General features: G+C 24.9%; 7 protein-coding genes across 7 annotated transcripts; 3 read left to right on the top strand and 4 right to left on the bottom strand.

Annotated features, from left to right (window-relative positions):
* Position 1: 1 nt before the first annotated feature.
* DICPUDRAFT_22541 (uncharacterized protein) lies at positions 2-492 on the bottom strand (the record flags this gene model as incomplete). The annotated part of the gene is made up of 3 exons (XM_003284541.1): positions 2-58; positions 139-274; positions 338-492. Coding segments are annotated over 3 exons (348 nt in total), but the record flags the coding sequence as incomplete, so codon positions are not given.
* A 439-nt stretch (positions 493-931) lies between these two features.
* DICPUDRAFT_148371 (uncharacterized protein) lies at positions 932-1,668 on the bottom strand (the record flags this gene model as incomplete). The annotated part of the gene is made up of 2 exons (XM_003284542.1): positions 932-1,105; positions 1,177-1,668. The coding sequence occupies 2 exons, from the start codon at positions 1,666-1,668 to the stop codon at positions 932-934; spliced, it is 666 nt and encodes a 221-aa protein (XP_003284590.1).
* Positions 1,669-2,269: 601 nt separating this feature from the next.
* On the top strand, positions 2,270-3,010 carry DICPUDRAFT_148372 (uncharacterized protein; the record flags this gene model as incomplete). The annotated part of the gene is made up of 1 exon (XM_003284512.1): positions 2,270-3,010. The coding sequence occupies one exon, from the start codon at positions 2,270-2,272 to the stop codon at positions 3,008-3,010; it is 741 nt and encodes a 246-aa protein (XP_003284560.1).
* A 100-nt stretch (positions 3,011-3,110) lies between these two features.
* On the bottom strand, positions 3,111-3,994 carry DICPUDRAFT_148373 (uncharacterized protein; the record flags this gene model as incomplete). The annotated part of the gene is made up of 2 exons (XM_003284543.1): positions 3,111-3,358; positions 3,433-3,994. The coding sequence occupies 2 exons, from the start codon at positions 3,992-3,994 to the stop codon at positions 3,111-3,113; spliced, it is 810 nt and encodes a 269-aa protein (XP_003284591.1).
* A 368-nt stretch (positions 3,995-4,362) lies between these two features.
* Positions 4,363-7,107, top strand: DICPUDRAFT_53053 (uncharacterized protein). The gene is made up of 3 exons (XM_003284513.1): positions 4,363-4,813; positions 4,896-6,671; positions 6,737-7,107. The coding sequence occupies exons 1-3, from the start codon at positions 4,374-4,376 to the stop codon at positions 6,999-7,001; spliced, it is 2,481 nt and encodes an 826-aa protein (XP_003284561.1). The 5' UTR covers positions 4,363-4,373; the 3' UTR covers positions 7,002-7,107.
* A 933-nt stretch (positions 7,108-8,040) lies between these two features.
* On the top strand, positions 8,041-8,415 carry DICPUDRAFT_91343 (uncharacterized protein). The gene has a single exon (XM_003284514.1). The coding sequence runs from the start codon at positions 8,114-8,116 to the stop codon at positions 8,324-8,326; it is 213 nt and encodes a 70-aa protein (XP_003284562.1). The 5' UTR covers positions 8,041-8,113; the 3' UTR covers positions 8,327-8,415.
* An 84-nt stretch (positions 8,416-8,499) lies between these two features.
* Positions 8,500-10,962, bottom strand: DICPUDRAFT_96758 (uncharacterized protein; the record flags this gene model as incomplete). Its single annotated transcript, XM_003284544.1, has 3 exons — positions 10,703-10,962; positions 10,169-10,644; positions 8,500-10,087 (listed from the first exon to the last, which is right to left on the bottom strand). The coding sequence occupies exons 1-3, from the start codon at positions 10,724-10,726 to the stop codon at positions 8,500-8,502; spliced, it is 2,088 nt and encodes a 695-aa protein (XP_003284592.1). The 5' UTR covers positions 10,727-10,962.
* Positions 10,963-11,127: the final 165 nt, after the last annotated feature.

Here is an 11,127-nt window from a genome sequence, read left to right on the forward strand (position 1 = left end):
AAGGTGCTTTTCTTAATGTTCTTTGGTTTTTTCTTTTAACTTCTGATAATGTTTTACTCTATATAAATAAATATGATGATGATGATGATGATTATTATTAGTAATATTAGGATGTTATTGTATTACAGATTTACTTACATAAATATATAATAAATGGCCAAGGTCAATTTTATCAGGAATATGAATATACCTTATATTTCTACTTTGTACTAAAAGTAATTCATATTTATCTTTTCCGAATCTATTTGTTATAGTTGCATCAATAAGTTCAATACTATACATATGTGTTAGATTAGTATTGTTTATATGTATAATTAAATAGTATTGTCATGCTTACTTTAGATGTCTATCAACGTTTTCGATGGTACCATATATTTCACAATTTGATCTAAGTTGAATGGTAATTTGAGTTCCTTTTAAAGCTAAAAAAACACACAATAAACTTCTAAAATGTTTTGGTACTCTTTTTTTTCTCCTATTATTATTACTATTATTGTTATTATTATTATTATTATTGTTGTTGTTATTGTTGTTATTAAGATCAAAAATTGTGGTGCAAGTTGTCATTATTTAAGCATTGTGTAAAATTAATAAAAAAATGAAAATAAAAAATTATATTATTCCTTTTTTTTTAATTTTTTTTTTTAAAATTTATTTTTTAATATTTTTGCTAAATTCAATATTTTTTTTACTATTTATATATGTATTATAGTTCAAAATAGGTTGGAAATTTTAAATGTTCATGGTTCAATACGTATTAATCTTTTTACTGGTATGGTGCACCATTTTCTAAGCATCAACAACAATTAGTGCTTTTTTAAAATAAAAATAAAAATAAAAAAAAAAAAAAAAGATTAAAAGGATTGGTGTTTTTATTTATACATTTTATTTAATAAATATAGGAGTTTGTGTGTGTGTATGGCTATTTTGTTTATTTCCATTCATCGTCATCCTCTTCTTCTTCTGGTTGGTTGCTTGTATTAATTTCATCATATCTTTTCATGATATTCTTTGAAAAACTATCACCTAATTGAGAATCACCAGCGAGATTTGCCATGTTATTTTGATCCATTTTAACAATTGATTCTACAAAAATTGAATTACCCTAATAACAAAAAAACCAATAAATTAATAAATTAAATGTATATATATATTTTATATTTAAAGTATACATACCATAGTTTTAATTCTAATTTCATCACCTTGTTTAAAGATTTTATGTGAGAATTTATCAACATCAGCCCAAAATTCAAGATGATTTTTCTTTTTTGGATGTAATGATGGAATAGCTTCGTCGTGGAAATTTTCAGGTAATGGTTTACCATTTGCAATTGCAGCACAAATTTGGTCACAGTCAACTTTATCGACGATGGTAGCTTGGACTCTGTCAAATTTATTAAGGTAGCCCTTAGTGATTGCGGTGGATCTTGTCATTTTTGGTGGTAATTCGATACCATGTTCGTTCCAATTTCTCTTTATACCATTGTCAAATTCTAAAACAATGGCAACGAATCTAGTTGGAAGAGGGGTTTCAGTCAATGGTTGTTTACAATTAACAAATACTGTATGAATATTATGTTTAACTAAAACACCCTCGATAATGAAACCGTCTCCTTTACACCACCTTTCTTTTGTAAATGTGCTACTGAAATTTGTACTTGATGACATTGCTAATAAAAATAAATTAAAAAAATAAAAAATAAAAAAATTTATAAAAAAAAAAATATAAAAAAATAAACCAATTAAATTAAAAAAAATAAATTGATTTTTTTTTTTATTTTTTTTTTTTTTCAGTTTACTTATATTTAAATTTGTATTTTATCTACCTTCATATAATGTTTAATAGAATTTCACCTCACAATTGTGGTTATTATTGTTAATTTGTATTAAAATAATCATCAAAAATTTGTATATAATGTTTTTATTCACATCGAAAAAAATAGTATGGGTGGGGGTGGGTGATGATTTTTTTTTTTTTATACACATAATTTGTTAAATTTGGTTAAAGATAACAATATTGTTTTAATCAACATTAAATTAATAAATCGAGTAGATATAATAAAGTTAAAAATATTTTTTATTTATTTTTAATTTTATTATATTTTTTATTTTTTTTATGTGGGTATCATTCTTTATTTATTTGTACATTAATTATTTTTTTTATTATTTTTATCATTTGTATTATTATTTTTTTTAATAATATATATTGTTTTTTAATAAAATAAATAATATTACTTTTTTTTTTATTTTTATTTTTTCAAAAATTAAAATGTCTTATGAAGTTTTAATGCAGGAAAATAAAAATCATATAGAAGAAGGAGATGTCGGAGATAAAATTATTTTATTAGGTTCAAATGAACATTACAGTGAGATAGAATGTGAAATTATTAATAATTGTAGCGATAATAGTAGTGATTGTGGGAGTATTAATAGTATAAATAATAAATTTAGTATTAATAATAATAGTACCAATTGTATCAACAATATCAATAATAGTAACTATAGTGAAGAATTTAGAAACGAGGTTAGTTATAACAATCAGAATTTTTGCAGTCATTGTGGGAATTTAAATAAAAGGAAAAAATTTACAAATGGTTGTAGTTTGACCCGAGATGGTGACAGTAGTGGTTCAAATGGATTTGTAACACCAAAAGGAGAGGCAGTAAAATTAACAAATTTTATCTCTACATCGACACTATCATCAAACTCAACAGTATTGTCAACATCACCTTCAGTCATTCATGGCCACGAAGACGATTTTTTAAATTGTTTAATTTTGTTTATTGCAGGATGGTTATTGTTTTTACCATGGTTATTCACATATCACTATCTTGGTTCCCCCTATAGAAAATGTAGAGTGATTGCAATTATATCAATTTGCCTCCTTGGTCTATGCTTAATTCTCTTTACCTTTGTAATCAGCTTGGTTGTAATATTAGTAGCAAACCCAGAATTATTTGGAATGTTTCAAAAATATTGGTTAGAAAAAAATTATAATAGTTTCAGATAATAAATATAAAAAAATAAAAAAAAAAATTTAATTTAATAAAAGAAAATATTTTAAACTATAGCTTTATTAATTATTAAAACTAAATTTGATTTGATTTTTTCTATTTGTTATTGTTAAAATTAAAAAAATTATGATTGCTTAATTTTTTCGAGGCACCAACTATATTTTTAAATGTAGCTCGGTTGTTATTTTGGTCATTGATCATTAGGTCGAGCAATGATATCATTTCTTTTTCAATACTAATGATCATTTTGGTAGCTTGGATTTTTGGATCATTTGAGGTGTTGTTTTTTGATACTGTATTTGATAAAACCTTTTTTTCAATTTCTTTAACTTTTTGGTTATATTCTAAAATAAAAAATAAAAACCATGTTAGTTATAATCTAATGTTTGCTATATAAAAATTATTGTCTGTATATTACCATCTTTACTATCTTCAATTAATTTATCAATATTTATGTTAATCTTATTATTATTATTATTAAAAGAGATATTGGTTTCTGATGAAATATCAGATGGTTTAGTTTTATCATAAATATGATTTGTTACTGCTTGATTATGAATTAATGGTTTATTTTGTTTTTGTTTTGTTGGTGATTTTGAATGTTGTCCTTGTCCTTGTCCTTGTTGTTGTTGTTGTTGTTGTTGTGGTGGTTTTTGATCTAAAAAACCTTCTTCTGAAAATGGCTGAATTGTTTTTCTATTATTGGAAATCTCGCTAGACTTTTTACCTTTTGAAAATAAGCCGCAGAGTGGGGCACCAACAATTACACTTCCAGTATTTGGTGGTTTGATATAGGGTGTCTTTTTTACTTTTTTTCTATTTAATATTGTTGGATCATCATTATCATTACCATCATTAAGTTTGGTTATGTTGTGTGGTGATCTTTTTTGAAATGTTTGTTTGGCTGATTTATTATTATCACTATTATTATTATTATTATTATATATAAACTTTTTTTTGAAGCTTAATATTTTATTCATTATTAATAATTTGGCTATTTGGTTATTTGGCTATAATTATTTATTTGATTATTTAAATATCATTTTTTTTTATTTTTTTTTTAAAAAAAAAGATAATATATTTGGTGTTATTAATATAAATAATAGATAATTATTACATTTTGAGCCAGTATTTCAACGAAATAGGAACTTTTATAACAACTTTCTTATAATTTAATTTTTTTATTGTTTTTTTCTTTTTTTTTTTTTTAAAATTTTAATTTTTTTATTTTTAAATTTATTTATTTTTTTTTTGTTTTTTAAAATTTTTTTTTTTTTTTTTCATTAATTAAATTAAATTTTTGATCATCAATTTTTTATTTATTTTTTTTTATTTTTATTTTTTTTTTCTATCTAAATTATGGCATCAAATATAACATATAAACTTTCAAAAGAATTAATTGGTCATGGTAAGGATGTTAGAAGTACTTGTGTTCTCTCAGATGGGCGTATAGTTACAGGTTCAAGAGATAATTCAATTAGAGTTTGGGATCCAATAAATGATTTTTCAAGTATAGAATTACATGGACACTCACATTTTGTAGGCTCTTTAGTACAATTACCTCCATCAATAATATTAAGAGAACGTTGTTTTGCATCTGGTGGTAATGATAAATTAATCTGTGTTTGGGAAAAAACTGCTATTCCAAAATCATCATCAAATAATAACAATAATAATAACAACAACAATAATTCAGAATCAAATGCCTCACCTTCATTAATGTTATTGGGTCATGAAGATACTGTATCTTCACTTGGTGTTACAAATGATGGTTTAATTATTTCTGGTAGTTGGGATAAGTCAGTACTAATATTCAAACTGTTAAATAACATTTATTTATTTTAAAAACTCTTTATTAATATTTTATTTTTATTTTTATAGAACTATTAAAGTTTGGGAAAATGGTGATTGCATTGCAACATTAAAAGGTCATGAACAATCAGTATGGTCAGTTATTGGATTACCAAATGGAAATATTGTTTCAGCATCAGCAGATAAAACTATTAAAATTTGGAGACAAGATGGTAAAGATAAATATACAGTAGAAAAGACATTAAAGAATCATAAAGATTGTGTAAGAGGTTTAGCAGTTATTCCAGAATTAGGTTTTATTAGTTGTAGTAATGATGGCTCACTCATAGTATGGACTTTTAATGGTGAAGTCATTCAAGAACTTAATGGCCACACATCATTTGTTTATGCCGTAGTTGTAGTTCCTGGTATTGGTTTTGCATCCTGTGGTGAGGATAGAACTTTACGTATTTGGAAAGATGGTGAAAACATTCAAACTATAACCCATCCTTCAGGTGTTTGGGATTTAGCCTATTCACCAAGTGGTGATATCATTACTGGTTGTGCCGATGGTGTTGGCTATGTTTGGACAAAGAATCCATCAAGATGTGCCAGTGAAGAGGTTATTAAATCATATCAAGATAAATTAGCTAGTCAAACTATCGTTTCAGACAATGTAGGTGACATCAAAATGAATGAATTACCAGAACTTGAAGAGGCTCTCAAGCAACCAGGTACTAAGGATGGCGAACTTAAGGTTGTTAAAAATGGTAAAGTTGCCGAAGCCCATCAATGGAGCGCCTCTGATAACAAATGGGTTAAAATTGGTGAGGTTGTAGATGCTAGTGCTGCCAATAAAAGTAATGCTAGAGGTGTCCTTAATGGTAAAGAATATGACTACATCTTTGATGTAGATATCGATAGCGGTGTAATGTACAAGATTGGTTATAATGTTGGTGAAAATCCATATTCTGTAGCTCAAGATTTCTTATTTAAAAATGATTTAGGTCAAGAATTTTTAGACGAAGTTGCCCAATTCCTCATTAAAAATACTGAACAAAATAATATGACTTTTGAGGCAAGTCCAATGCTCAGTGATCCACTTACTGGTGGAAACAGATATATTCCAGGTGGTTCAAATAATAACCCTCCTGCAAGAAAATCTGCTCCAACTTCAAACAATAATAATAATAATAATAATAACAATAACAATACCAGTAACAATAGCAATAATAACACCACTATTCAAACAACATCATTAATTCCACAAAAAAATTATACCTTATTTGAAACTGCAAATAGTGAATCATTACTTAATAAGGTTTTAGAATTTAATGAACAACTTTTAAGCAACCCAGAAACCAAAATTGTAGCATTGGATGAAGATGAACAAGAGTTATCTATTTTCAAATCAATACTTTCAACCCTTAAAGAAACTTCTCGTTATCACTCATCATCATTCAATGAGCATCAAATTAAAGTTGTTTTCAAAATGCTTAAATGGCCAGAAGATAAAGTTTTCTGTATTTTAGATGTTTTAAGAGTTATGGTACTTCACCCAAATGCCTCAAGCATGCTTAGACAATTTGTAGACTATGTTACTGGTTCAAACAAATATAATATCATGTCAATCCTCCTTTTAATCATTCAAGAATCTAAACTTTTAAATAACACTATGCTCTGTCTCAAGATTTTTTCAAATATGTTCCGTCATGAACCACTTAGAACTTTGTTAATCAATACCATCTTTGCCAACCATGAAAAGGCTCAACAATTTTTAGATAGAGTGAATTCAGTCTATCTAAATATTAGCCCACCAGGCTCAAACAAATCCTACTCAAGTTCATTTGCAACATTTTTATTAAAGTAAGTTTATCAAATTTTTATTTTGTTTTTTAATTTCAATTTAACTAATCATTTTTATTTTATAGCATTTCTTTTTATGAATCAAACAATAAGGTTGATAATGGAACCCTTGGCTTACTTGTTAACAGTTTACATAACCTTATTAAAACCGAAACCGATCCAGACTCATCACTAAGATGCGTTTGTGCTTTAGGTACATTATTATTCAATCATAGAGACTACAAGCCATCATCTGAAATTTGCTCATCCATCAAATCATCTGTTTCAAACATTAAATATAATGATAAATTCTCAGATTCAATTCAACTTTTATTAAAACTTGTTAATTAGAAATTTTCTTTAAAATAAAATAAAATAAAAAAAATAATAAAAAAATAGGTAAATCGTGTTTAAAAAAAAAAAAAAAATAAACTTTTAATAAATTTTAAAAATGGGTATTTGTATAATGTTAACCAGTATTAGATTAAACCAAAAACAAATAAAACAAATAAAAATAAACTATATTTATTTAGTATAAATGTTTTTTTGTTTATTTGGGTATAAATATTTAATGAATTATTATTCTTTTAAAAATTTATTTGTTAATGAAAATTAATATGATTTTTATTTTTTATGAGATTTTTGCTAAATTTGTATTATAAATTTGATAGTTTCTTAGGTTACCTAGCATTCGTTTTTATATGGTAATTTTAATTTTTAAAGGTATATATCTTTAAAAACACAAAGAAATTTTATCTAAAATGAAAGTGTGAGTGGGGTGGTGTTAATTTTTTTTTTAAAAGTGGGTGGTAAATTGGGTTATTATAATATTAATTTATTTTAAAAAAATTATAAAAATAAATAAAATTAAATTGAGATATATTATTATATATAGATAGGTCCAATTTTAATTATAGTTAAATGTTTTATTTTTTTTTAGTTTAGTATTTATAAATAATTTTAAATACAATAAAATGTAATTATAATATTATAGATATTGTGTGTCTTGGTGTGGTGTTCATTTTATTGTTTTAACTGGTTACTATAAAAAAAAAAGATTTTTTTCTTTAAGGGTAGTATATATAAATATGGTTTAATTTAAATCGTTAATTTAGAATAACTATAAATAAACTCTCACCAGTTCGAAATTTTTTATAGATGAATTAATTAAAAAGAATACAACTACGGCACGATTTTATTAAAAAAATAACCCCTCGCTACATTTTATATCGAATTAATTTATTACAAATTAAATTTGTAATATTTTTTATTTATATTTATAAAAATATTATTAATTAATGATATTTTTTAAAATAATTTTTTTTAAATAAAAAAAAAAGGTATAAATAAAACTCAATTTTTGTTTTTTAAATATCAACAAACCAAAACTAATAATTTAAATTATTAAAAACTTTAATTTTATAATATTACTTTTTTCTTTTTAACAAACTTTCACCTTTAAAATGTCAATCTTTGCTTCAATCCAAAAATTAGGTTCAGTCAATGCCTCATCAAAACAAGTAGTTGCCAATTCATATGGTTCAATTGAAATGGGTTCAAACAATGTTGCTGTCCTTGCCAATACCTCTTTAACCTCAACAACCAACACTAAATTGAACACTCCAGTTGCTAGTCTTGAAAATAAAACCAATACCAAAACTGCTATTAAACTCTAAATGTTTTAAAATAAAAACAATAAACTAATAGTGTGTAAAAATACATTATATTACCTCCTAAAAAAAAAAGTTGTGCATATTTATTTTACAAAAAAAAAAAAAATTTATTTTTATTATCTTTATTTATTATTTATATTATATATAATTAATTTAATTATTTTATTTCTATAATATTATATTTTATCGTGATCTTTTGAAATTTTAGCCATTAAATTAAATGATCTATTATTTTCAATATTTTTAATTTCGGAATTAAAAACATGTGGTAATTTTATATCGATAGAGACCTTACGAAGAGCGGGGCAATTTACAAGGGTACCAGTGCCACACCAATCAGCAATGGTACTTTTAAAAGTATTTTCTTCAGCTCTAATTGAACCTTCTAAACATTCTAATTCTGTACATTTTGAGAGGTATTCGAAACAATGCTCGTTGATACCACGGCTATTTGAAAGATCTAGTAATTGAAGTGAACGGAATTCACCAATGGTTCTAAAGATATTTTCGTTTAAAAGCCAGCCACCTCCTCTTGAGCCACCTAAACGGAGCTCTATTAAATGATTTATAAATGATGAAGTTGGTTTTAATAAAGACTCAAAACTTTTTTCGTTGATTTCGATCCATTGGTCGGTAGAGTTAATAATTGATAGCTTTTGAAGATTTTTACAGTTGCTGAGGTGCTCTAAGCCTCTATTGACCCAAAGATTATTCATTTTGATGCAACAAAGACTGAGATTGTAGAGGTTTGGGATTTTGGAGAAAGCTTCCCAACATTCACCACTTAGATTAAACTTGCTTATAAATAGTCTCTCGAGCTTTGTTAATGATGAAAATACCTTTTTAAATTGATGATCGTCTAATTCGTTAGAGTATTGGAAATCAAACTCTAAAACTCTTAGAGTGTCGGCCACACTATATAAACTACTCAAATCTTTAAGTACAAACTCTGTGCTACCAGTAATTTCGAGATTTTCCATCTTTTTGCATTGTTGTAAAAAAGAAAAACTTGAGCCGCTAGAATTGTGAGAGATGGTGGTAACAATAGATTGGGTCTCTTGATTGGTGGTGGTTGTGACAACATCTTCTAAAACCCATTCGGCGATTGATAAAAGAGTAAGGTTTCCTAAGAATGGTAACAAAGCCATAGATGATTCAGTTGCAACTTGAAGACGTAATTGTTTGAGATGAATACAACCAGAGATTTGTCTACATAGTTCTTTTGCATCTCTTGTAGTTATACCATTTAAATCCAATGCTTTCAATGTGGGGATTTCTGATAACTTTGAAAATGAGTCTAAAGGTACTCTTGTGAAACCTCCCAACTCTATTTCTTCGAGCTTAGATCTACTAAGAGAATCGAATGTTTTTGATGTGAAATTAACATCAGAGTGTAAGGCCAATCTCTTGAGCTGTGGTAAACGACTGATAACTAACTCAATATCGGAATCGACAATATATTGACATTTGATTAATTGCAATTCGTTTAAATTGGTACAATTATCAATGATAACACGAATTGATGTATTATTAAATAATTTACAATGGCAACTTTTGATTTTCTTTAAATAATTACTATGTTTATATATTCTTCTATTTACAATATCTCCAACTAATGCCCTCTTGTTTTCCACTGTTAATTCTGTTGTTGCTCTTAGACTATATTCATTCCATGATTTAGAAACTAATGAAATTACCAAAATATCTGAATACTTTAAAAAACTAAAAATTAAAAGTTTAATTTCATTTGGTAAATCTTGAATGCTAAAAAAAAATTAAAAAAAAAATTAAAATAATTAATATTTTGGAGGTTTATCTTTTGTGAAATAAAATAGAAATATTTACTTTGTTATACTACGTTGACGATAATAACTCATTGGTCTTTTTCCTTTACTTGTTCTTCTAACATTATTACCATTATTATTTATACTATTTATACTATTATTACTATTACTACTATGATTATCACTGCTGCTATTAAAACTTCTGGTGCTTGGTGAAAAATTTGTATCATAATCAAAAACAAAACCTTGATAATTAGGATCCTCCCATTCAGTTCTAATTGCTTGTCTTTTTGCAGGTCTTTCATCTACTAATGTTGATCCTGTTGATGTATTACTATTTCCATTGGTATTATTGCCATTATTATTACTATTATTATTATTATTATTACTATTATTATTTCCCCAAAACTTTACACGATTAACGCTCCAATGGTAAAAAGCATTTTTACAAAACTCCATTGTTGCATCAAACCCATGTACAACTGAAAAAACCTTTACAAACTCGATATAATTACAATTACTAAACGCTTGTAATAACTAAAAAAAAAATATTAATATTTATATTAAAAAATTCAATAAAAAAAATTTCTCTTACTTTAGTTAAATTTTCTTCATCCATTTTTGATTTATTTACAACTTTACAAAATTTATTTGATTTATTTCTTTAATATTAATTTATTTATTTATTATTTATTTATTATTACTAAATGTTATATGTAACTAGAATTGATTATTATTAAATTATTATAATTATTATTTATAATAAAAAAATTTGTGATATTATTATTGTTATTAATTAAAAAACACATAAAGTTTTATTTATATATTTAATTTTATATATATAAATAATTGATGAAAAAAAAAATTATCGTAATCAAAAATAATATTGGTAAAACTTTAGGTGCAAAGAAAAAAAATTTACTGTTTGTTATTAAAAAAAAAATTTAAAAATTTGGAGAGTAAATTTAAATAATATAATTTATTTTTTTTATTTGTGCACACAAACGCACACACACAATG

Source organism: Dictyostelium purpureum, assembly GCF_000190715.1.
Source record: "Dictyostelium purpureum unplaced genomic scaffold DICPUscaffold_27, whole genome shotgun sequence".
NCBI classification, from domain to species: Eukaryota; Evosea; class Eumycetozoa; order Dictyosteliales; family Dictyosteliaceae; genus Dictyostelium; species Dictyostelium purpureum.